A 27,627-nucleotide genomic window follows, 5' to 3' on the forward strand; every position below is an offset into this window, starting at 1 on the left:
ATGGAGTCCATGCTGAACAAATTGAAGAGCACCGTTACAAAGGTAACGGCTGATGTCACCAGTGCTGTCATGGGAAACCCTGTTACCAGGGAATTTGATGTTGGCCGACATATTGCCAGTGGTGGCAATGGGCTTGCTTGGAAGATATTTAATGGAACTAAAAAATCAACCAAACAGGTGAGTTATCAAATAAAGACCAAAGTTTATAAGCATTAGATAATAGACTTATAGGTAGAAGTTGGTAAATGGCATTTAAAAACAAAATTCAACTGGGCAGACTAATCTTAAGGGTAGTGAAATGAAACAAAGAACTCAACACTATTTAAACACAATGTTCTCATCTATGTAGGTATATCTGCTGGAGAAAGAGGTGGTTCTGCATTCATAGCATGCAATTTGAGACCAAGAAGTCATCTGAATTAAAAGTGATCTGGCAAGAAGGAAAGTTTGTTTTAACACGGACTGGTTCACCAGTTTGTTGTATCTTACAACTGTTTTGGGCAGCAGTACTGGCTTTTTGCAGTTTAAAATCATTGTGAAGTATGCCACCATTTGTTCTGCCCAAAAGACACCATTTTTTTGCTCAGCTGCCCTCACAGAAATTAAGGGGTTAAAAATGTTAAGTCATGAGATCCTGTAAGAGGAAGACATAGGATAGAAGAGGAGGTTGTGGAGGAAGTTAGTTATGCCTTCCTTGTGCTGCTTTCATACTGGTATTGTTCCCTTTTAATTTCTTGAAAGTATTAGGGTTTAGGGCACTAGTACATAAACTTTTGGAAGTCACATGTGTAAATAAATTTGGGATTGTCACTTCGGAAGCTTTGTCAGAAACAGAGTTTAAGAATTGTTATTGCAGAAATTTATTTTGTTGTACTGGAGAAATGTGGAGTCATTTTTTCAAACTTGGAGAGGAAGTAGAATTGTTAGTAAGTTATGGCCTTCAGTTAAACTTGATGCTGAAGTGATGTGAAGTCACTTAGACAATGAATCAGCAATGTGTGATCTGATTGTGACAGAATTGGAATAATGTTTAAGCTGGTACTTTTGCTGTGTTTTCAATCATATCTTTAGCTGTTGCAGAGCTCTGTACATCTAGTATTTACTGAATTCACCCAACATGCCAGTTGGTTGGGGCTTTTTTTTGTTCTTACTCAACTGTGCAAAGGAGTGAAAACATTTGAAGTATGCTAGTTTTGATGGGTTTCATGCAATCTCTGTGCCAAGTAAAAATGCTTACTGGGCACAGAGGTTATATAAACCCTATCAGTCTATAAAACCTGTAGCAGGTGTAGCTTTAAGGTCTTGAGAGTTATTTCTTTCACTGCATAGCTGACAGAGTGTTTGTAACTAGGTTCCTGTTGAGCATGTTTTTCAAGCTTCGAATGGGTGTTCCGACCAATTATTTTGCAGAGTTTTAAGTTCAGGTGTTACCACATGTGATCCTGCAGTATCTCTGTAAACCCTGACTAGCATCTGTACATTTGTATGTCCTCATTAAAAATACAGCAGCAATTTTAGTTGGCTGGTGATTTGACATGCAGTTACCGTTCATTATTAATATTACCAGTTAGGTAACATTATGTCAACATTCAGTTTACCGTTGCAAAATTAAACTGTGCAGCAATACAAATAGTTCATGCTGTGTTGTATTGCAATATATCTGTGCTTTAACTGCCTTTTTGAAGAGGTATTGGTGTATCAGTCATGCATAGCAGCTCACACAGACAGGGCAAGCAGGAGGGGGCACTGAGGTGCTGCAGCTCAAGCTGTCAGCTCAGTTGGTCACTGCCCTCACTGAGAGAGAGCTCAGTCTGTGTCCACAGAGACAAAAGTTACTTCCTCTGTGCACACCTGAAAGGACATTGTGACCCAGACAGAGAGCTGGTGAAAGCATGCAGGGATCCAGGGCTCAGGTTGCAGAAGTGCCAGAGCCTGGCACTGCTCTCAGAGAGCTGCAGACAGAGCACCTATGTGAGGTGTGATCAGATCCACCATCTGCTCAGCCTAGTAGTGAAGCTGAGATGAAGTAGAATAAAAAGTGTTATGGACTCTGAGGAAGAGTCTGACTGGTGAAGCTGCACCTTGCCATGCCTTAGGCTAATGGACCTGCCTTCCACTTCACAAGAAGCAATGGATTCTCTACCATCTCACCACCAGGCAGAAGGAGGGGATGTTAGTGATGGAGGGGAGCGGAAATGAGTTTCTGCTTGGTGTGGCAGGCGAATTCCCTCCCAATCTTCCCTCGCCTTCTTCGCCCTTATACCATAGGCATGAGGCCCTGGAACCTGAGGACCAGGGAAATGAGAATGTGGGTGAAGGTTCTTCTGGGGCAGAAGAGTTGCCTAGGGCAGGGCATCTTACCTCCAACATCACAACCTCCTCAAGTAAGAAAAAAAAAAAAAGGGTCAGTAGTCATTGGTGACTCCCTTCTGAGAGGAACAGGGGGCCCAATATGCTGACCAGACCCAACCCATAGGGAGGTGTGTCACCTCCCTGGGGCCTGAGTAAGGGGCATCACAAAGAAACTTCCCAGTCTGGTGCTATTACCCATTACTGGTTAAGTCCCAACAAGAAGGCTGCAGACAATCAAGAGGGACCTCAGGGCCCGGTGTCAACTGGTCAAGTGATCTGTAGCACAAATTGTGTTCTCTTCTGACCTTCCAGTTGCAGGGAATGATGAGTTCAAACAGACCATGCAGGATTGCAGCAAGCACCAATAGAACTTACTTCTAGCCATCATAAAATATTCAAACCATAGCTGATGTCCTATACTATATGATTTAAATACTCATTTTCTGATTCTTATGACTTGTCATCAAACAAAAGTGCTTTCAGAAGTGCTGTCTTGGTTTGACATTTTGTTATTGGTCATGTACTGCTCAATACATTTACTCTTTGTACTGGAAAATGTGTATTTTTAAAAGAGTGGGCATACTGTATGTCTTCCATCCACTGTCATTTGTTCCTCTCTGCCTCGTGTCAGTGTTGATGTTTGATCCATCACACTTAAGAGCTGGAGCAGAGAGCCACTATGGGTAGAAGCAGGAGAAGTGTACTTAGTTGAATTAGTTGTAGATATTCACCTGCTAATGGCTTAATGAAACAGGTACCAGCTAAAAACCAATGTTTTGTGTACTGGGATGAATTTCTTACTTTATAGAGCCTATTCCTAGAAGTTTGTGGGGTTTTTTAATTAATAATGTAACTGTTCCTGTGAGATTTTAATTAGAATAATTGTTATAAAATGTGCAGTTGAAGAGCACAGAGTTCCTCTTGGGACTGAAAACTGTATTTTCATATTCTTTTCTACTGGTTTCTAGCCTTTATTATTATTCATAATGCAGTTGTAGCAGCATATGAAAGTCTCTGTTTCAAGATAAAATTTTGAATTCCTTTTTTGGTCAATTGATATATTTCTCTTTAATGGTCTCCAAGATGGTGATGTAATCTAATTTTTTATTTCACATTGACCTCTGTAATTTCAAAGTTTCGTAAGAATTTCTTAGTTTTCTCCCACTCCACAATGGAGAGGTTTTCTCTGGTTTTAACATTTCTCTGGCTTGTTTTTGCACATCTTTAAGCATTAAAAAATTCTTAATGTTTTATCATGTGAATGGTCTGATCAGATTAATAGATTATCATGGCTATAAATTATCTTTCATGAAAGTCTAGTTTAATACAGATTGTACTGGTTTGGAGCAGAACATTTGGAGAGGATCTGGTTTAATAAAGCACCACTTGATATATTTAATGCCAAATGAATGCACATATACTCAGAATATTTTAACTGTTCATAGTTAAATGCAATCATCTACTTAAAATCAAGCTGATTTCTGTCCAGTGGATCTGCTACTTTGTCACTGTGTAGATAGTGGTTATAGTTTGCATATTACTATTTGCAGGATAAGGAGTAGTGTAGTACCTTAACTCTTAAAATCTGTATTTCAGAGGTTATATACACTAAACTGTCCTATGACTGGACAAAGTAGGGACAATAAGTTTTTTTGTTTGTTATATTGGTAGGATTGTACTGTTCAAAAAACTATGTCTGTGTATGTAATTGTATATAGGCTTGTTTTTTTAGCTGTGTTATATACCGAGTGAATTTTGTTGCTTGTTTCTAGGAAGTGGCTGTTTTTGTCTTTGATAAGAAGCTAATAGACAAGTATCAAAAATTTGAAAAAGATCAGATTATTGATTCTCTGAAACGAGGTGTTCAACAGCTAACCAGGCTGCGACACCCACGGCTACTTACCGTTCAACATCCATTGGAAGAATCCAGGTAAGCGGTAGTAAAGTTGAAAACAGACATTTGTAATCATTGTTTTGATATTGGACATAAAATATGTGGAACATTTAACACATATGTCTGATGAGATTTAGGTTTTCTGTATTTATACATATGAGAATGGTATTCACCTCATCCCCAGATTCCCCCCCCCCCCCCACCTTAGAATGGATTTCTAATGTAATTAATAATCTATTGTATGATCTTGGTCCTGTCACAGCTCTGAGGCTACATGTGACCTTACAGCATGAAAATTTGGTGGTTAAATTAATTTTGCTTTTAAAGAATACTCTTACAAATTATTTTCTTTCAAAAGGTAGTTTATATATTTGTACCATGTATGAGATGTATGTGGTTAGTGTATGTGAGATTGAACTTTGTGTTGTAGCCACATATGCGTTGAGAAGGTCCTCAGCTGCCAATCGAGGGAGACAAAATTCGGTGTGCTTTTGCAGTGCTTGTTTGATTAATGTAAGGTTGGTCACAAGGCATAATAATTGGTTAGTCTTACAGATTTGGTGTTCAAACATAGTGATAACAGCACACTAAAATCTAACAAAGAAAATCAAGGTTTCATCTTATAATAGGAAGCTGCTCCTAATCTACCAAGGAAGATCATGAGGGTTTTAGAGGCCTTTTTTCCCAAAATAGCAGGGTGGGGGGGTTGAAGCAGATGATCTCAAGAAGTCCCTTCCAACGCCAACCGTTCTGTGATTGTAAGTGGTAGTCTAATAAAGATTCACGTACGTTACCTTTCAAACTTCTACATTTTTGATTGTGTCTGTTAACTTGCAAATGAACTGGCTTCTAGGAGCTGAGGATACTCTAGGAATGCTTCTTCATTTTTACCATGCCTACTTTGGCAAAGTATTAAATAACACCTGTATATTTCTATCTGTCTTTTCTCCAGTACTAAACACAATTGACATTAACAAGGATTCAAAGCTGTCAGTTGTCCCTATGGTTCAGTATGTCCCTTACAAAAGCCTAAAGAAGATTAATTAAGTAATTGAAGACAGCTTTCAGTACTCTACAGCAGTAAATAAACTGCTACATGCTAAACAGCCTAGGGTCATCTCAAGTCATAGTGTGTGCTGGTGAATCCCATGCATACCCCAGGCTTCTTCCTAAAATTGTCGCAGTATTCCTGTTGAGTCAGCAGCTTTTTCCGTGAACTCTGCACTAGAAGAAAAGGCTGGGAGTGTTAAGAAAGCTCTGGTGGTGTTCTTGTGAAGAACTCGAACCTTTTGAGTAAAATTAGCAGTGTAGTTACATCAGAGACCTTGTTTGTGAGATTCTAGTAATGCTTTCTGCTTTGCTTCAGTTGTTCTTTGTCACTGGGAACACTCAGCTACTGGTAGAAACACCAGAAGCCCAAAATCTGTCAAAATGCTTGCTGTGCCAGAACGGGACGTAACAGTTTTTGGAGGTGATTCATAAACGAGAGGTTTGCTTAGAATATTTGTAAGCGTAACCTTGTGTAAGCATGCTGTAAGATGTCTTCAGAATTCCAGGTCTTTCCAGGGTGCTTATTCTTGAAGAAATCTGTTGTGGGCTCCTTCTGGCTAGACTGTATCTGGTCTGGGTTTTTTTTGTGTCTCCAAAGTAACATATAGTTGTGTTGAACTGCTTACAAGTCAACCTTTATTCCTCTATGGAGCAAATGGATACTTGGTGTACCTGCACAGCTGAAGTAGATACAGAAAGAAAGGCTGTACCTTTCTCACTCTGTAGGTCAGTGTGTAGGTAGCTTTTCCCTCTATTAACAGAATGTTTCTCCTAGAAATTATTGGTATTCAATACATTTGATATAAATATATGTATTATATATAATGATGTATATATCTTTGCATGCATTTTTATAATGAATAGCTCCTTATTTATACTAAAAATTAGTATCACTTACAGTTGGTCTTGAATTCCATTAACAACACTGGCAAGTGATATTATTCTATATTTAACTTGTTATTGGAGAAAAGGATAAGAAAACCCAAATCCCAAGTTAGCTCATAATATCATTGCTACCCATTAAAAATAGGAGGAGTGTGAAGAGTTCCAGATAATTTACTAGACATTCCATCTGTTACTTTGTTTCCATGTAAAAAGCATATGTGGTTTTGGCCATCACTTTTATTTTTAACTTGTTTTCTTTTAGTTACACTACTCTGAATTTCATTTCGATTTCATTCAGGAAACTGTTAAAGAAGCTGCACTGTATGGAGACATCAGCTTCTGCAATATTCAGTTAGTTTAACTGGATTTACTGCATCCTTCTGGTACTTTGGTTTGGGCCCTTATTTAATTAGCTCCTAAAGTGAAAAATAAACAACCTTCTTTTTATTCCCTCAAGACAACAGTAATTTAGGTTATGAAAACCACTGAATAACTGTTCCCTAGGTATTTTCTATCATCTGTACTAAATGTATAAGCTCTGTGGTGAAGTCAGATTGAAAATGAAGGACTTTGTCTTGCTGTACTCTGATTCTTCCTCATGACTATGGCAGAAAGGAGTTTTATAGCCCTTATGTGTTAATAGAGATGTGAAAGGTATGTCATTAACAGAATGGTAGGGAGTAAACCAAGCAAAGAAGTTCTCTCAGGTTGGCTGACACTTAGGATTTAATGTATTTTACTTTTCACTTGGTTTTCCTTTAGAGAGGCAGTAGGCAAAACAAATCTGGATGAATAATAAGAGGTTTGTGTGTTTCAGCAGCCTTACTTTATTGCAAATGGCGAACTTGTTAATTATTGAAAAACTTTCGAAGTATCTGGTAGATTCATGCTGAGACATTGTGTCTTCTGTGATATATTTATGGAATGAACAAAAAGTGAGGCTCTGTCTCCTTGCCTGTAACTTCAAATTCAAAAATAGATCTTTATTACTGTTACTCGGCCTTGGTTTTCTGTGTTCAAACTGATGCAGTATTTAGTGTTCTCATGAATTAATCATCCTTAAAGCAGGTATGTGTGCTGCCACCCATGTAATGCTTTCTCAAAAAAAGCTTTAAAACAATTAAGAAATTAATTGCAATGACTGTCCAGGGCCTACACCACTGTGCAGACCAGTATGAAGAATGTGGAATATAGAGAATGACTCTATCTGTGTTGCATGAAGTTTGTGAAACTGAGACAAATACTGGTTTGGGGACCAGTTTGGAAATTTGTCACTTGACATGCAAACTGCACTTAATACAATAAGCCATTTGTGCTTGCAGCACTTCTTTTCTATTAATTTGCAAAGCAAAAGCATATTCAGGTGCTGCCTTTCATTTTCTTTCTCGTTATTGTCTGACTACATTAAGTGTTGCTTCAGTCAGGGACATGTTGGTTTTAGACATAGGTTAAAGCTTGATTTTTACAAGTGATAATAGTAGTAAGAATTATTTAATTGATTTTCAAGGATCAGGACAAGAAAAGCATTGCTTTGTTTAAACTTTTTGTGAAGCATTATTTGCATCATTAGTGACTTATGTGAATGCTAGAGAATGAAATATCTTAATTCTTTTTTTTATTCTTCAGATATTTATATTTTTCTCTTTAGTATAATATTATAAGAATTCAGAACCTGAAATACAACATGTTTTTTGGTTGTACAAGTGCTCTGGTAATGTATAATACCGTGTTTGTATGGTTCTTTATTTGCAGTCAGGAGATTAGCTGCATTCACTTACAAGAAATTTTTAATGCATTTGCTATACAGGGATTGCTTGGCATTTTGTACAGAACCAGTCTGTGCAAGTTTAGCTAATGTTCTCGGCAACTGGGACAACCTACCTTCTCCTTTGCCATCTGACATTAAAGAATACAAACTTTATGATGTGGAGACCAAATACGGTTTGCTTCAGGTATGACACAGGTTGTCCTTGTAATTTTCTTGTGCTTTTAGTATTAATAAGTTTTTTTTGTAAAGTCTGTAAATGTCGAAGTTTTGTCTGCCTATAATAAATGAAGTAATTGAGAAGTGAGGGATAATAGTGCCCTGATCGCTTCACCCTGTGTGAAGACAGGATAAACACAGGAGGCTCTGAGTTGCTACCCTTTTTTTGCTTATTCTGGCATGTAAAATAGAAAATTCAATGAGTTTTTGTTTTCCATCTAAATGCCTGTGCTACAGCTGTCTCTCCCATATGTGAATCTTTACCTTCTGTCAAGGACCAGTAGGTCCCAGGTTTTGTTTGGTGAATGTGCTGATAGACTTTGTAAAGCATTTTTGTTTTTCTGAGATCATAATGTAGCCTGAGGGGAGAGGGGAATACACCACCAAACCTACTCTCTGATAGTTAATCAACATTAGTCATCATCTCCTACATCTGTGTTTGATTTCTTTCATGTATAAACTTTAAGACATATGCTAAAATAGCAGTGAAAAATCGTATCTTAGTTCACTTACCAATTTAGCTGTGACCTTAGAGACAGAATTTTTGTAAATATCTTACAGGCTGTTTGGGGAAATACTTAACCTGAAACAGTGATCTTTTATTGACAGGTTTCTGAAGGCTTGTCATTTTTGCATAGCAGTGTGAAAATGGTCCATGGAAATGTTACTCCTGAGAATATAATTTTGAATAAGAGTGGAGCATGGAAAATTATGGGCTTTGATTTTTGTATCCAGTCAACAAATCCATCTGAACAGGAGGTAATAATCTTTATATTTCTTATCATTAAATTTCAAATTCAGATCTTTGTCTGAAACCAGTTTCATGACCTTGCCTTCCAGTACAGAATCATTTATTTAATATTCACCTCTGTATTTTGTTGGCAGGAAGTTTGAACATATGGCACAGGTCTGGATTGAAGTGCTGCATTTGGTCATCACAGAAAAAGAGCCTGAGTTGGCTCATTGGAGTCAAAATAGACTAGTGATGGTTTCAGACAGAGGCTGAAGCCTGTCCCACTTCTGCTCACCTGCATGTTGGATGATATGCAAAGCTATCTAATTTAGTCTGTTGCATCCACTCAGTGCCTGGTTGATAACTCATAAAATTAATTCCCATTGTAGCTCATGTTTCCCTCTTACAGCAGTGCTTTGATTTTTACATTACACTTTCCAACTCTAATATTCAGACTTAACTGCATCAGCTAATCACTCTAGGCTACAAACAGGTTTTGCCTTACTCTGTTTCTGTTTGATTCATAATTGAAATTGAGTGGCTTAATTGTTTTCTGCTGCTTGAGTTTCTTCTTGAAAATGGTCTTTAAAAATCCCTAATAAAAATACTTTCTTCTCTTACTTCTCTTGTAGCCAAAGTTCCCTTGTAAGGAATGGGACCCAAACTTGCCATCCTTGTGTCTTCCAAATCCTGAGTATCTGGCACCAGAATATATACTCTCTGTGACCTGTGAGACAGCCAGTGATATGTACTCTCTAGGAGCTGTTATGTATGCAGTATTTAATAAAGGGAAACCAATTTTCGAGGTCAACAAGCAAGATATTTATAAAAGCTTTAGTAGACAGCTGGATCAGGTATTTGTTCTATTTGTGACTATTATTCACTGATTTTCATGTTTGAAAAGTTACCATTTTCTAATAGGTTTAAATATTTAGAACACTGTATCAGTGCTCCGACATAAACCATCTGATAATGGTATCTTACCTTGCATACTGTCACCTGATTTCTGTAAAACCATTGAATGCTGGTCTTGTGGAATAAATCCTGTACCTCTTGTGGTGAACAGTATGAAACACACAGCAGTGAATGACCTGTGTAGGACAGTTGAAGAGGGCTGAGTTTAGACCAATTTGATCACTTGACACTGCAGTTGGTATCCACTTCATTATCACTATTTCACATGCTTTGTGGACTGTGAATATTAACAGAAGACAGTGTCACAGTTTGAGTAGTTAATTGGATCAGCTGATGCATTATCTATTCATATGCAGGTTTCCTTTGTCATAACTTCTTTGGGTCCGTTGCCTTGTTGTGTGTACTGTGTTTTAATGTGTGTAGACAACACTTCAGATAATTACATTTTCTGGTTTAAAAATACTGTGTTTGTGTTCTCTGATAACCTGAACTACAGCGGGAAGTTGAAAATAGAAGAATGAGACCTGAGAAACAGGTAGGGAGACAGAAAGACTATGAGGAATTAGAAACAAATGGGTTATAAAAGGGGAGAAGGGAGGGGTAACAAAGGTGTGCATAGAGAAACCATCAAGAGAACAAAGTGTAGTCCTGTGTATGTTGGAAATAATTGTATGCAGGATTTTCTGACTTTGTGGTGCATGTGCTTGAATTACTTCCACAGCTGAGCCGTTTAAGCTCCAGTAATCTTCAGAATATACCAGAGGAGGTGCGTGAACATGTAAAGCTACTCTTAAATGTAGCTCCAGCAGTCAGACCAGATGCAGATCAAATGACTAAGGTCAGTTCATGGAAAATACAGTAGCCGTGGAAAAGAGGGAAAATAGTGTTTGATTTGTAGAGATATTTTAAAGTGTTTTCTGTTAGTCATTTTAATTGAAATGTTAAATATTTTATAACTATTTCAGAAATAATGTTAGTTGATGCCAAAAGTTGTCCTTATGCTGACCTTTATTAATATGGAAAAAGTGGGTGTTGAGACAGAATTGAGAATGAATATATGGTACAACAGTGTTTTGTTTCTTTCCAGTAGTTGGAAGCCCTTCTATGCTATGTTGTTATACAGTTTAGTCTTTAAAACTGTATTGGAAGGATTTTAAAGACATGAAATGATAAAGGGCAATGAACATAAGGATTAACTTTTGGCTTATGATTGTTTATGTATTTTTAAATACGCAGAAGAATAGCTTAAAATATATTTGGAGCTTACTTTCTATAATAAAGCAAAAATTAATTGTGAGTAGGGTAATACAAATTATAATTTGACAAACTATTGCTCTGCTTTGCTGTCTGATAGTAGAACCTAAAAGCATGGTTCTTCCTTTGTCTCGTACCCCATTTTCTTTTGGGTTCCTGCTTATAGATTTGCTTTGCTAAACAGTTTTATTCTTTTGCTGTCATAGAAAATGATTGTATGCAGAGAGAGAAATCAGTGTTTCAGCAGTTTAAAAGAAATAGTGAGTGAAGAAGGGAGGGAAAAGCAGGTAATGGTTCTTCCAGCATATATGCTGGAAGGTGGAAAGTGAGGAAATTGGCAAGTATTACTCAGGTACAACTCACTTGTCCGAAGGACTGCAGCAATCAAATCTGTAAATGGTTGTATTAAGCAGTATAATTTTTTAAAGATGTGAATTCTCTTACCACATCTGCACTGCAGACTGAATTGTAGGGTAGAGATACTAGAATTTTGGTTCTAAAAGCAATTTGTTAAGGCCAGCATGGTATGAGCCAAAATGGAGATTGGCATGGGCAAGCTTTCCATGCTCGTTTTAACTAGTTTGTGTTAACCTCCATAGAATTCCACAGTCACCAACATTTGGTGTGTGATCTAGAAGACAGAATTTAAGTCCAGAGTGCAGGTTAGCTTGAAATCTCTGCTGATAAATTAATTTCTTCTGTATTACCCTACTCCAACATGCTTTTCTGATTCTTTTTTTCTTTATTGCCTTACTGCAGAGCTTCTTTAAATGTTTTATATCCTTCTTTTAGCACAGTCTTTTCAACTGAAAGTAAGTGTCTAAATAATCTGAGAGACCATGCTTTGTCTTTAACTATGGCATGTCCTTGAGGTTTGATACATCTCTCTCAAAAACTGAGAGCTAGTAGGAGGGAGCTGTCTTCCCATGCAAGTTTTTCAATGCAGTACATTCCACTGTTTGTGTGGACAGACACTCTTCTGCTCTTTTTGTTCATCTGCAAATTGAGAGCAGAATATTTGGGGATAGATTTTTATATAAACAGTCTTCTTACTCTAATGCATTTCTCTCGATCTTTCATTAAATATGAAGCAGCTCTGTCAGTATTGATGTGATGTACCACAGCTATAGATGGAACCCCCTGATGTTTTGTTGGTGCAATCTTTATAATTCTGGTCTATGTATACACATTGTTACACAAGATTTAAGAAGGACTCTGCCCTCTTTGCTGAAGTAATGCAAACATGTGAGATCAAGTGAGACATTACACTGGACAGGATTTACAAGTGGGTCTGAATATTAGAGGAAAAAAGATAGATAATTACACTTATTTTGTGTATAAATGCTTGTTGATTCATTATAAGTTTCCAGGAATGGTAGCCAGATGACCTAGTAGGTAATCCTCTGTTGTACTATTAAATAGCATAATTATTCCTAGGAGAACTTTAATCAAAGTTTTTACCTTTCATTACATTTTTTTTGTAGACAAAACATTATTTCATATACAATAAGTTAACTTAGATACACATAATTTGCATAGGGTTTTTTAAAATGCCTTGTTAATCAACCTGTATCTGTGAATATTCTATTACCTACTATATAAAAAAATTATTTTCTAATTGTTAGTTGCAGACATGTCATTGTAAAGGTTTACTCTAGTGCATTGAAAAGATAAATAGATGATTGTCTTTTGGAATTACTGTATCAGTGTCAGTGTTGTCTCCCTCCATATCACAAGCTTTTAATCTTATTTTTAGATACCATTCTTCGATGACGTAGGAGCAATGACACTTCAGTATTTTGATTCTTTATTTCAAAGGGATAACCTGCAGAAATCGCAGTTTTTTAAAGGACTGCCAAAAGTTCTGCCAAAACTACCTAAGGTATGTCTGAATGATGTCTTGAAATAGCAAGTTTGAAAATGTGTACACCTGTTAAGAGTCTTGACTTGGAATGTTGGACTTTGTAGCGCAATAGACTGCCATGAGACAGACAGAATAAAGTAGTAGGAAAGAAAGGCAGATGAGAAAATAATTAGTGTGGAAAGAATACTTTAGGTGGAAAATGTGGAAAATGGCAAATTGTGCTATCAATATGTATGTTACCATCATTTGCATGACCTGTTGTAGTTCATCCCAGTTTGAAAGGTAGTTGTCTTCTTTCCACTTACAAGGCTTTCCCTTTGTTTCCAGATGCTATCATAGCTCTTTGAAGTCATCTTGCTGCCTTTTTTCCCTTTTAGATTCCTTGAAGTTTTTTCATAGCAAGGCAGTACTACGACATCAGTTGAATCATGCAAAGCTTCCTCCGCTCAACAGACTAAGTGCTTTCCTCTGCTGTCAGTGCCCAGAAATTTCAAAGGCAAATGCCTGTCATTACAGATTTCTTCTGTGTAGTTAAGACACTATGTCTAGAATAACTCCTTTTCCTTTTATGCTGTACCTTAATTTATATAAGCCATAATGCATATGTGATAGAAAGATAGTTTAATACATAATAGAGTACCTGAGCTTCTCAACCATTGCATTGAATTTCCTTGGTTTTAATTCTGTTTTGCGCTACACAGCACAAAATTCAGACTTCAGTTTAATACTCTCTTCCTTTTAAATTACTACATTTCTTCTTTGATCAGAAGTGCATTGAATTTAGGAATAGGTGGCATGCATTTCACCTAACTTTGGACAGCCACTGACTGACCTAATCGTCTTTAGGGCATTTGGGGTTTTTTTCTTTCCTGTCTTGAAAGTATATTTGATGAGGGAATTGACTGTGCACAATCGAACTGTAGATTTTTAATGACTTTAAAAGCATTTAAGGATGTCTAACTCTACAGTAGACATCCACAGTGTAAATACCTATTTCATCAGCAGAATATTATTGAGGGAATGTCCCTGGAGTTTTACAGGGACATATAGTAGGAATATGTGTTTGTTGAGTGAATGATGGGATACAGAAAAAAATTTTGGGGGGGGGGAGAGGGTGAAAGGGTCTTTTTAGGGTCATTTTTAAAGAAAGCATCTAGAGTAAGGTTTTCATAATTCATGTATGTGGCTGAAAGTCCTATTTTCTGTACAGTTACTTGCTTTTTGTTGATCTTCACAGTCTGCACTTAGGTTTTGAGTGGAAACAGAGGAAAAGTAAGCAAAGTAGCACAGTGTAAATGAAATAGAGTATACTGTGAAAGTAAGAGTTCAAAACTGCAAATTGTCTACTTTTTTGTAAATGTCAGGGTTATACAAAGCTGAGCTGGCACAACAGTAACTTACTGCGGTGCAGTACCCAGTGATGCATACTTGTATTTTTTTCTTTTAGCGTGTTATAATTCAGCGGATTTTGCCTTCCTTGACTTCTGAGTTTGTGAATCCTGATATGGTACCCTTTGTTTTGCCTAATGTTCTCTTAATTGCTGAGGAATGCACCAAAGAAGAATATATCAGGCTCATTCTACCTGATCTTGGTCCTGTTTTTAAGCAGCAAGAACCAATCCAGGTATGTTGTTATTGTACAGATAGCGATTTTTCTCTTTGGTGGTTTGTTTTTTTTCTCCCTTGAAAAATGACTAATTGTTCAATTTCCCTTTTCCAGCTTCACACATAATGCCCAGCCTGCTCTGTACTTGTTCAGGCGGTCAATCTTGATACCTGCAAAATAGATGTTCCCAGGAAATTCACAAAGTCTCTACCCCTGCTTTTTTAGATGGGTTTTCTGAGGGTGTATTTGCATTTATAGATGACAGAAAAGGAGACATTTAATTTACCACACAATTCTTGGATTTGATTGGTTGCAGAAGGTGTATTTCTAAGCATTTTATCCCTTATTTAGCCAATCTGAGCAGGGTTGTACAGTACAATATTTGCATATATTCTACCAGTAGCTGAACTTTTGATTTTTTATTTTCTTTCTTGTATCCAGATTGGTGATAATGGGATCATGGGGTGGGAAAATTATAATTTTGACACATTCTTAGAAGTGCTCTTTATTCATGATAAGAACAATAGTTTTTATTAGAGTGCTGTGCACAAATTTGTGGAATTTTTTTTAAATTGTATTTGACAAATGTAGTAAGTAAAATATGCTTTTTCCATGTTGTTTAAATACATAAAAATATTAAGACATAGTTGTTACTTAAAAGAAGCAAACATTCACATCCTTTCATCATGACCATGTGCACAATGATTCCTGAGAATTCTGTGACTGAGTTAGGCATTGTCCCTCCACAGATGAAAGACAGATAGGCATCCCATCTAGCTTCCCTTGGTTTATTGCTGTATGCCAGGATTTCTCTGCAGAGCACTTATAGGGCAAAATAAGCATAAGAATGATCAAGTAGACCTTTTATTTCTGGGTTACAGAAAACTGGACCAGAAAGCTCTCATTATACTGAGAAGTGGGGGAAGGGGGACAACTGTGTAACTGCAAATACCTCACAAAATTTGAACTATTTAATGCTATTTGCATTTGGTAACTGAGGCTTTATGTTAGCTTTTTGTTGTCTTGAAAAAAATAAACATCTAACCAACCAAAAGCCAGTGAACATCTCCTTTGTGCTGTTTCATCCTAAAAGGTAACACTGTGTTTTGCTACCTTTAAAATTAGATTTGTGAGAAAATCTTCACTGCAAAAAGTTTGTAGCAGAGTTTTATCTAGAGCATAATGGGCACAAAAGCTGATTTATGTCTTGAGAAATGAGGGAAGTAAAATGCAAACTTGAGGTCAGTTCATAAAGAACAAGCTTTGCAGAGTTTTTCTGTAGGTATCTAGATAGTGTATATTAAATTCTTATGTTACTACTTTTAATGCTAAGTGCTGCATGGCTTATTCAACTATTATTTCTGTGGTCTTTTTAGTGTGGCAAAGTTTAAGTATTCTATGTCACGTTTTCAAAGTTAATATACTAGGAATTCATGAAAATACATAGGTTCAGAGTGCCAGAATATAGAATTTCAGGTCTGACTATCTTTGTGCAAGGCAAAAATGTCTAGTTTGTGTTTGTAACTCCTGAAAGAGAGGTGGACAGGGAAGGTGTTTCTTCCAAACTTTCTCTGTGTTACAGATTTGTATGAGGGGCCTGTTGCTTGACTTCAGTAGGATACTTGAGTTAGGAAATGAACGTATCATAGAGAAACTGCTGTAATTCAGTATGAAGAAATTGTTAGCCAGCGTTCACAATGTCTTTGTGAGGGAATTTTTAATATGAAAATGGAATATCCAGTTAAACTATCCATATTGTACTCTTGGGGTTAGTGTGGAGTAATGTGTGTGCTGTAAATTAACATCCTAGCTGACTGACATAGCTTCCCAGACAAACCCTTAATTTATATCTACAGGAATCCATGGAGAATTAGCATAGGATTGCTGTAAATTCATATTCTGATTCAGTACACAAAGTGCACCCTGCCAAGTACTGGGCTGTGCATTAATGAGTGAACCATTATGATCTAGAGTGCAACTGCTGCTACTTGCTTATTAGATGGTGTCTGTGAATCTGTGACTGAAACATCTTAGTTTCTTTCTAAATAGATAAAAAGTACCAAATATGACCCTAGAAGATAAAAATAAAATATATTCTTTGGAACAGCATGAACTACTTTCTAGTTAAACACAGGTAGAGAGAGAGAGATCAAAAACAGTTCAGCTTTATCTTAGTTGAAAAGCATTGGCAGCTGGTGGGAAAGAGCTGAACTGCTTCTGTGAAATCTAAATTACTGTATAGTATTTGGCTCTTATTTTAAAGGAGACTTGCTAGTTGTTAAATAACAGGTTTTGTTCATGTCCTTTTCAAATTTGCGAAAACAGTCAAACAACCCTTCTTCAAAGCTATAGATTTAACTAACATAGAAACTATGATGCTACTGTATGACAGGGTTGTTGGAGAGGAACAGATGTTATGAGCACGTGTAGGTTTCAAAAAGCCAAACAAAAATTATATATTGAAGAAAATTATAAAATGCAATTTTAAGTCTGATCTCACCTATCTCACCCTAATTGTGCCAAATTTGGGGATACTGCATCAGAATCAGTGTCCAGGGAATGAATGAATGATTGATTTTGTGTGTCTGTGCTGTTTAGGAAGTTATAAATATCCAATAAGAAAACACACAGTAGTTGCAGTATAAAAATCTAGTTTTCTTCCTGGTAAAGGCAAGTTCATAAAAGGGGGAAACTTATAATATGGTCTTGGTACACTTCTATTTCTACACTTTGATGCTTCTGTTTGCTTTAACATACAAGCACTGATTGCTATGTATTTTTCAACTTAAAAATTGAAGTCTTTAACCCCTATGAAATACTTGGCTTTTTATTATTAATGTGATACTATTCAATACAATTTTATCCATCTAGTCTAACCTATTTTCTAAAAGGAGTCTAGATATCAATGCATAGTCAGTGTCACGTCTAGCAAGTTGTCTCACCTGTCTGAGATGAGGTATGAGAGTTACATAGCTCTCTGTGTTTGAGACAGCCTGGATGAGTGACTTAGAACAGCAGCTAGCTGTTAGATGGCTAAGCATAAACAAGGTGAATCCCACTACACAAATGTGCTATTCTAATGTAATTCTTTAGTGATGTGACTTTTTTTGTTTTGAGACATTTTATTTTCTGATATACAATTTCCAGGTGAAATAGAATAAAGGCATTTTGTGTCATTCTGGTAACTTTAATATTCTTTTCATTATGTCTCTATTTTGATTGTAGACATGTGGAATACAGATTTTTATATATAGAGTTGTGATCAAGTGCTTTGAGGACAGAATTTGAGCCATGGATTTTTGGAAGCTAAACTTTTTCAATAGTGATGTGTGTATAAAGATCTTATGTGGGTGGATTTTAACAAAAGGCCATGTTGTAAATAGAAACAGGAACTCCTTACTAAGGCATTACGATTTCTTATTTCAGAAGGGTCAGTCTAGAACATGCATATTTTGTTTGATTTGTGATTGCTGGTTTTAAAATGCAGTAATATGTCAAAGTGTTTTTTGTCTTCCATGCCTTCAGGCAAGCAACATGGTAAGTGATCATGTTTACTGAGTTATAAGAAAACTTCTGAAGCTTTTATGATGTGATACAACACACTTTAAATTGCAGTTATATCCTTATGGAGTTAAAACTTTTGGCTTCTGAATTGTCCTTCTTTTAATAGATATTGTTGATCTTCCTGCAAAAAATGGACTTGCTTCTAACCAAAACTCCACCAGATGAAATAAAGAACAGTGTTCTGCCGATGGTTTATAGAGCCTTGGAGGCACCTTCAATTCAGATACAGGTATAGTAATTACAGCCTTTATTTAAAACATTGGGGTTTTTTCTTTCAGCTAATGTGCCAAATTTTGCTATAATCATGTGTTTACTTGAATGAAACAAAAAAAAAGATAAAGCTGTGTAATATTCATGAATGTTAAAAGAGATAAATGTTTTATTAAAGAGCATTTCTTTCTAGTAAAATAAAATTTAGTTCCCTTAATTTCCAGGGGTAAGCACTTGGCTGTTGTTCTAATGCTCTTAAGTTCTTATCAACAACCATAACAAAAAGTAGGATATACATTTATCTGCTACACATTGCTTGTGTAGCAGAAACTAGGCAGGCAGACATGCTCCTACCAGTCAGGGAGCAGTGGGTTTTTCTGAGGTCCTACTGGTAAGAACATCTGTGCTGACAGTTACCTTGGAAGACCTGATTTGCTGTAAAATCATATTAATATACCTTCTTGTGACATTTTTTATGTACCCATATTTTAGTTTTCCTCTTTATGCTTTCTCTACCTTTCTAAGGTTCTTCTGGGGTGTTTTTTTAAATCATTCTACTGGAATTAATTTCTAGTTACACAAAAGCAATCAGGAGTGGGAGGGGGAGATAAAGAAACAAAGTATTTCTTAAAGAAGGATTTGGATAATCTGATGTGACTTCTACCTTTACAAAGCCTTTGCGATATACTAGAGAAAGGCTTTTTGTTTCTAAGTACCTGGCATGAGGTTTTTTTCTGCATCAGTTATCTGGTTACTCAGCTATTTACTTGCAAAATATACTTAATTTCACTGTCTCTTATTTTTTGAGGTTGGGATGAAATTGGGTGTTCTTTCTCTGTTGCTAAAGTATGTTTAATCTTGATATTCTCTGTTATCTTCAACCTACTATTGTGCTGCTGCAGTGTTGTTAATAGTGTGCATTCAGATTTGGCTGATTTATATGGTTTGTGTTAGTTTGATGTAATAAAAGTTGTCTTTCTAGAAAGGTGTTTCGTGAAAATGCAAGATATTCTTGCTGTCCAAATATTTCATTATGGATTAATGAATGCTCTTTTTTCTAAATGCATTTTCTCAGGTACTGTATACATGCCATGATGCTTTATTATGCCAGCTATTTTTGAGTGAGTCTGATAGATTAAGGTCAGTTTAGTTGAACATATTTCCTTAAAAGGAAACCTTAAGAAGACATTTCAAGATAACTTTGATACTAAGTAGTATTAATACTGATGTTATAATGAACATGCATGTTTGTTTTTTAACTTCTGTGGATTTTTTTTTTTTTTTTGTAGGAACTTTGCCTAAACATAATTCCCAATTTTTTTTTAGGAACTTTGCCTAAACATAATTCCCACATTTGCCAATTTAATGGATTATCCATCAATGAAAAACTCTTTAATTCCAAGAATTAAAAATGCGTGTTTGCAAACTTCTTCTCTTGCTGTAAGTATCCTAGTAAATTTATCTTTCAGTCCTCAGAAAGTGTCGCTGCCTTTAATAACTTTGGCTTTTCTGTGGTTGTGTCTTTAATGAAAAGCCCATCAATGTGCTCCAATTTCATTTTGAGACTTTTTAGAAATGCAAAAGCACCATTTATATCTTTAGCAATTTTTAAGGTTGTTAACTTACTGCAGAGTAATACTGTAAAAATTATTGAAGTGTGTTCCACAATAATATACATTAGCTATGCTTATCATGAGGAAAAGCCAAGGTTTTGTGAGCATAAGTTTTTTTAACTTGTCTTGAATTTTCGGATATAAAGGTTGTAGTTTCAGTAGCACCTGTTTTCTTCTGAGTTTTGTAAGGCAAAAATGTAGTAAAGAGTTTTTTACGCAAAAATGCAGTTAAGAGTTTGTTTAATTCTTACCATACTTTACAGGTCCGGGTAAACTCACTAGTGTGCTTGGGCAAGATTCTGGAGTACCTGGATAAATGGTTTGTGCTTGATGATATTTTACCTTTTCTACAACAAATTCCATCCAAGGAACCTGCAGTGCTCATGGGAATTTTAGGTAGTTAATATTTCCAACTTTCTTTTTTGCTTTGATGTTGTAGATCTGAGAGCTTTCTGCGTTATCCTTGGGCATGTTTACATAAAATAACTATTCAAAACTTCCTGGTTCTGACTTTTAAGTCTGTCCCTGTTCGTTTACCTTATGTATTGTTGGTACATCTGAGAACTAGTACATATATTTGTAGTCTTCACTGCCCAGTGCAGTTCTAAGTACTCACTGCAGTTCTTGGGCTGTGGCACTTGCTTGGACTATATGCTCCACACAGCCAGAGAGGCTGTTTACCTCAAGTGATATAATCTGTCTTGTTTCAGGTGCTAGCACCTGCCTGGAGCTTTTAAGATGCTACTGTTGCCATCTTGTACCACTCTTCTATGTTAGATGCTATTGTCTGTGATTGTCTATAAGTCTGCAGGTCTTTACTGCAGGTTTTGTTAGACTCATTTTGATTAAGCAAACAGTGCTGCCTCTTCACTGAAATGAAGCACACTGAAATGAAACTTCTGGGTGAGGTTTCACAAGTTGGCTAACAAAACTTAATGGCTTGTTACTTCTGGAAGGGAAGGCCTCACTCTCATTTGTGCTTTCCTAATGTCATTTGGTGCTTGTCTAGATCAGGTTGTGTAATTTTAACAACTTGCATGGGCTCAAGGACACAAGGTGACTGGAGACACGGCCAAGAAAGAGGTGTGACCCCGTGACCAAGTCTGGAAGACAGTGACCGTTTCTCTTACTAGCAACAAAGTAGTAGACCATTTTTAACATTTGAGCTGTGCCAGCAAGAGCCCTGATTAACCACTGTAATAATATGTGATGGCAGCATTATTTTGATTTGCTCAAAATCAGCAAGAATGCATCTATCTGTGCTGATTTAAAGCTGCCATTCCCTTAATCTTTGCAGCCTTGATTTATATTTACTGCTTAAGAATGAGGGACACTGTCTTTTTTACTTTAGTTGTGTTACTCTTGAATTCCACTCGGATACAGTCGATAAGTGAACCCTAGTTTGGAAATGATAGGCTGAAGTCAATTTTATATACTCAGGCTCTCCTTTTTTTTTTTTCCCCAGAATTATAATACCTTCCTTTTTCTATGTGATATCTTTATCTTGGTGACAGCTCTGTTACACTGCCACAGAAAATGAGGAAAGTTGGTGTGCCTTTTATGCTAGTATGTTCAGTGTTTGCCACCAGAGCTGGACTATTTAAGCAAAGGACTCTTCCTGTCAGAAACACTATAGAATGTGTGAGCTTAACACTGGGTCCGTCATGCCTGTCAGTATTGTTTTTCCAGTGATTTCAGAACAGATAAAAACTATGCATGATTTCTGATCCCATGTATAACACAGCTCCAGACTTCTAGGTAACAGTATTTGTAAAATGCCATCAGAGAGCAGTAGGACAGTCAATACTAGCCACATCAGTGTGCCAGGAGAGAGCACATCACAGAATCAGAGACTGGGTCAGGTTGGAAGGGACTGCAGTGGGTCATTTGGCCTAGCCTTCCTGGTCAAGCAGGGTCTTCCTAGAGCACATGGCACTAGAGTGTCTGGATTACATCTAGATGGTTCTTTGAATATCTCCAATGAGGGAGATATTCAAACCTCTCTGCCTACTCAAACCTCTATTCAGACTCCACAAACTCTCTCTTCCAGTGCATGGTCATTCACACAGTAAAGAAATTCTTCATATTCATCATGTGCATCAGTTTCTGCCCATTGCCTCTTGTCCTAGTGCTTGGCGCCACTGAGAAGAGCCTGGCTTCATCCTCCTGACTCCCTCCCTTCAGATACTGCACTGAGTAGGCACTGAAGGCATCCCCTCTCAGTCATCTCTTTTCAAGGCTGAACAGGCCCAGCTCCCTCAGCCTTTTCTTATAAGAGAGATGCTCCAGTGCCTTGATAACTTTGTAGCTCTAATATCCTTAGTGAATGCAGCTTAGTTTCTCAGTGGCCATGTCTCAGTTTGTGGTAACTCAGTTGCTCATGATCTGTTCATATTCTTTGTATTCTCAAATAATTGGCCAGTACAATACATTGACTAATATCAAGTTTCATAACTGCCAAGTATGACTATGGACATCCTCTTGTTCTGAACTGTAGCAAAGTCTCTTACTGTAATAAGTTTGTGTTGTTAATGCCTACTTGGATTTTATGATTTTCTTGATCATGTTTGTCCCTGCCTGCACACAAACACAGTGACCATTCAGATGAACAATTTATATTTGAGCCTGCTACTTGGAGTTTGTTCACATTGTTTACTACACTTAACAACTTTTGCTGTTTTGATATTGTATGTCAGGTATTTACAAATGTACATTTACTCACAAGAAGTTGGGAATTACCAAAGAGCAGCTTGCAGGAAAAGTATTGCCCCATCTGATTCGTCTTAGTATTGAGAACAATCTTAATCTCAATCAGGTAGGAACATGACTATTTTGCATGCTTTTACTTAATACTTATCTGAGAATAAATTTAAATGGTTGTCATAGAAAAACTCATACGTTACTGTGTCTGTTGTAAAAACAAACAGTACCCAAACCCTTCCCAGCTCGGCTGTATTTGTGTGTTTAAAGGTTGTTATTTTTCAGTGTATATAACTAATTTGGTATGAAATATCAAAATGAATACTGTCACCTTCCAAATATCCTGCAAAAGCAGTTAACTGCTAACATAATAAGAATTCATGTTCAATGCTATGTTGCTGTGAAATACTGGGAAAGGGAATAGCTATTACATTGTATTGTTTTCTTGGTTTTTTTGAAAATGAATCTGGTAATACTCACATGTGGGGTTTTTTTGTCTGCATTGACCCACTTTTTTGGTTTCTTTAGTGTCATGTATTTTTCCCTGTTTCACAATGCACCCTGCTTGTAGTTTGGTGTCTGTGTGATAGTGAAGGTGGATTAGAAAGGATTTAAAAATCTGCATTTTATCTGACATTATAGATTGTAAATTTTATGAGGTATTACATGATATGTTATATCTGAATTCCATCACTGCAAAATCTAAACTTCTTATATATTTCTTTTCCAGTTCAATTCTTTTATTTGTGTCATAAAAGATATGCTTAATAGAATGGAGGCAGAACATAAAACAAAACTTGAGCAACTTCATGTCATGCAAGAGCAACAGAAGTAAGTGTTTGTTTGTTTGTTTGTTTTAGAACAGGAGTCAGTTTTTCAGCAAATGTGAGAAAACTAGATGTAGCAATGAAAAAGATAGGAAATTCTTAGTTCAGTAGTCAAGAATTACCTCAGATAAGCACAGTTGTCTGAAGTAGTGGTTTTATAGAATAAAATACTTTACTTCTATACAATTCAGTTGCAGTTTATTATTTTAAATCAGTAATTTTTAATCCATTAAATGTGGAAGTTCATACTCCGCTCCACTAGTGCAGTTTATGCCTTGCCTCTATATGCTAAGTTGTTTTTCTGTAATTGCTGACAAGTAAACCATACTGGAAAAAGCATAAACATTGCAGCCTTTTAGAGAGCTGTAACATTTTAAGATATTTAGAACTATTTCATGGAGTCTGATATGAGGTGACATTTCTGAGACCAATTAACTTGGGCTATCTGAAGTCTGAGTCACCCCCTTCAAAAGGACGAACCAAGACCTTCACTGTTTAGCACAGAAACATTTCCCAGTCTCCTAAATGCATTATATAAAAATGTCAGTGCTCTCATAATACAGGTTTTTTTGCATTATTTAAATGCAGAAGAATAATCTGCATTGCTAGATTAGCTGTGTCATGGATGTGACTGTAAAGTAATATGTGAACTCTGCACTGTGTAGGTCTTTGGATATAGGTAACCAGATGAGTGTGTCTGAAGAGGCAAGATCTACTAGTACAAACAATCAGGTAAGAAATGATGTTTTATTATGTAACTCTCATATAGAAATTTGACATTTAAAATCACTTAGTCAATATTTATGTTACCTTGAGTTACACCATTTCAAATAACGAAGTTTTGTTTCTTGGACTTATACAGATTGACAAGGTATTTAATAATAGTGGAACTGACCTTCTAACTAGTGGATCTGATGGTAAAGAGAATGAGATGTCATCAGTACAGAAAAAGGTGTGTTTTACTTTGTTTTGCAATTCAGTTACATCCATCTGTCTAATTCAAGACTGATACAGAAAAAGTGTGTGTGTGTAAATATTTACCACATTTAAACCTTTAATTGAAAAACAAAGTGATTTTTGTATAGGATCTGTGTGACCTTCATATGTGACCATTCAGTCACATATGAAGGTCCATTGAAAAACATTCAAATCATATCTTTGCATTTCCATGAAAGCCTTTCCTTGAAAATAGTTCTGTACAAAGTGAGCAGCAATTAGGATTATACAGGTCATTTTCTTTCTCCTTATTTTCTTATTTCTTATTTTCTTTCTCTTCTTAACAGGAACTTCAGCACTGGATTTAAGTAGGAAACTCAAAATAGGGACATAGATGATAAAATTGCAAAGAGAAATAATGATAAAATGTAGAATTTCATGGAGTAGCAGAGACTAAAATTTACTGTACAATTCAAGTTATGTGAAAATAAGTAGTCAATATGGGATTAAAACAGGAAGCAAATAGAAAAGATGACATGATATAGAATATTAAACATAAGCATAAACTATAGTAAATTTCCGTTCAGACTAATAATTATGGAAATGGCTCTCCAGAATCTAGATATTTTATCATTTCCATTTCTAGTTTTCTGAATCCTCGCACTAATTTTAGACTAAGCAGGAATAATTTGATGATTTTATCCTTCATTATTAACAAACGTAGTTAAAATTCTGTAAAAGCTCTTGGGCAATCTTAAAATTCCCTTTCCAACTCAGTAGTTGGTAGCAGTTCTAACTATGAAGTTAGTAACCGTAAGAAAAACAAAACTTTGAAGAACACCTTCTCATGCCCAATATTTAGAAGACAGAACTAAAGTGATTTTGTTGATTTATCTCTTTTATTGAGATCTGCCCATATTTCTCATTTTGCGATTTTAATACTCTATTTATTTGCTTTAAGAACTTTTTAGCGATACGGTGCATATTACAGTAGATTTTGGGCTTACTCGCTTTCTCTTTTGTATAAATAATTATTTTCTGCCACATATTATGGAAATTGCTATTTATGAAATAAAAATACCAATGTAATAACCTTTTTGTGCAACTTTGTACTGGTACTTTCCCTTTTGAAGGCATCACTTACACTTGAAGAGAAGCAGAAGTTAGCTAAAGAACAAGAACAGGCACAGAAACTGAAAAGCCAGCAACCTCTTAAGCCACAGGCAACTGCAATAACACCTCCAGTGAAGCAGGTGAGAAAAAACAAACTACTGCACTGTTTCCATTGGAGCTCTGATGCTTTTTCAAGTGCTGTATGCATTTATTTTTATTTTTTTTCTCCTGGGAGTCACCTTTGTTTTCTCTGGTAGTACAGTGGCACAGCTGAGAAAAACTTAGTTTTCATGTGCCTTCTATTTGCATCACTTGTAATATTTTCCACTTTTTAAATTGCAGGAGTTTCCACAGGTGTCAGTCTTACCAGAAGGCCATTGTTCTAGATAAGGAAAAAGCACATATTAAAAGAGGTTTTGCTCTGTAGAGTTTCTTAAGTAAATATATAAAGGATTTGGGGGTAGGAATGGGGCATGTAAGCAAATAGTCACACTAGTACTTTGTGTTTAGTCTTAGTTGTCAAATTAAAGCTGTGTAACAATTAGTTCTAAGTAGCAAGTGACAAAAATAACCTAATTTCTCTTGTGTGTAATTACATTTCATGCCCAATTCCATGGAGTGAATTCTAATTTCTACTCCATGAAAAATTAATGCCAGTTCTGCAGGAGTAATGATAAAAGGCTATTCCTAGTGCAGTTGTACAGGAAAAGCATTTAACTGCATTTTATGTATTTTGCAGACAAAAGACTTGACAGACACCTTGATAGATAATATGTCATCTTTGACTAGCCATCCTATCAACAAAGCTCAAGTTGCATCTTCAAACAGCTTCTCTTCTGTTCCTTCTATGGGTGTTGGAATGGGATTTTCATCACCCATTGACAGCTCAAAGAGAAATATGACAAATGGACTAAATACAAATATGGGTTTTCAGACTGCTGGATTCAGTATGGGAGCAGGTCTCGCCACCCAGAATTTCTTCAGTGGTCCAAGTGCAGCAGGAACAACCCAGATGAACACTGTACCAGCTGCCAATATGCCAAATTACAGTCCTATGAATGCTGCATCTGCAATGTCTCCACTGACACAACAAAACAGACCCCCAGATATGTCTGCTTTAGATAATCTTTTTGGTCCTCAAAAACCCAAAGTTAGCATGAAACAGTTGGCTCAACAGAAATCAAACCAGTGGGTTAATCAGTTTGCACCACCGTCAGGGTCCCCAAATGCGAGCAGTTCAGTCTTGGGACCTCAGATGAACATGGTAGGACAGCCTGGCTTTGGTATACAGGGTAATCCTTTCTTTTCTCCTCAGAACTTTGCACAACCAGCGAACACAATGACAAACAGCAGCTCAGCTAGTAATGACTTAAAAGATCTTTTTGGGTAAAATGTTTTGTTTTCTTCTTTGAAAGATTGATGAAATTTGAATCCTGGGTAAGCTGATTAACATCTTTTTTTGATTAGTAAAAGCATGACTTGGGGAAACTTTCAGCCCAGCAAAGTAAGGACTTTTGCACTGGAAAAAAGGCTGATGTTGTATTCACCTGGTACTGCAGTGGAATTGTGTAAGTGCAAAGTCATCTTACATGCTAAAGATTTTCTGTCTCTACCAAACACGAGAGTGCCGAAGGTAGAATGTGTATATTCGATTGAAAAAGAAGAAGTATATCAGAATTGTTCAGAGGTGTACTCAATCAACTCCTGTGATCTTTCCTACCAAATTTTGTTTCTTAAGTTCAACTAAACTGTGTAGGGGATAATGACGCTAGTGAATGCAACCCTGCAGAACTGTTTGTGTTGCCTGGATTTGGCACAAACTCTCACAGTTCTTATGCTGGCCCAAAAATTTTGATAGCCATGTTACACAGAAAGATTTCCAACCAATAACTGTAAGAGGCTGAGAAGAGAGCATATTTGACTTTCTTCTCTTATAAAAGATAATTGCACTAAATGCAGTAGTAAACTACAATGAGATTCATCAGGCATAAGAAGTTGTTTTAAAATTTTGTGCAAGTTTGGGACAGAGTAAGAAATACTGCTCCAAAGGTCATGCTGGTTTACAATCTCTTTTATAATGCCAGGTCCTTGTTACAAGCCCCTTAGCAAAAGCAACATACCACTTCA

At 36.3% G+C, this 27,627-nt stretch overlaps 1 protein-coding gene across 1 annotated transcript; it reads left to right on the top strand.

Annotated features, from left to right (window-relative positions):
• On the top strand, window positions 1–26,901 carry SCYL2 (SCY1-like 2 (S. cerevisiae)). The gene is made up of 17 exons (XM_009069256.1): window positions 1–177; window positions 4,125–4,282; window positions 7,989–8,133; window positions 8,775–8,924; window positions 9,531–9,752; window positions 10,535–10,651; window positions 12,824–12,949; window positions 14,379–14,555; window positions 18,208–18,330; window positions 19,638–19,751; window positions 20,188–20,320; window positions 22,621–22,739; window positions 23,355–23,455; window positions 24,117–24,183; window positions 24,314–24,403; window positions 25,521–25,640; window positions 26,240–26,901. The coding sequence occupies exons 1-17, from the start codon at window positions 1–3 to the stop codon at window positions 26,888–26,890; spliced, it is 2,790 nt and encodes a 929-aa protein (XP_009067504.1). The 3' UTR covers window positions 26,891–26,901.
• Window positions 26,902–27,627: the final 726 nt, after the last annotated feature.

The sequence above is a fragment of the Acanthisitta chloris genome, unplaced genomic scaffold, assembly GCF_000695815.1.
Source record: "Acanthisitta chloris isolate BGI_N310 unplaced genomic scaffold, ASM69581v1 scaffold19192, whole genome shotgun sequence".
In the NCBI taxonomy this organism is placed as follows: Eukaryota; Metazoa; Chordata; class Aves; order Passeriformes; family Acanthisittidae; genus Acanthisitta; species Acanthisitta chloris.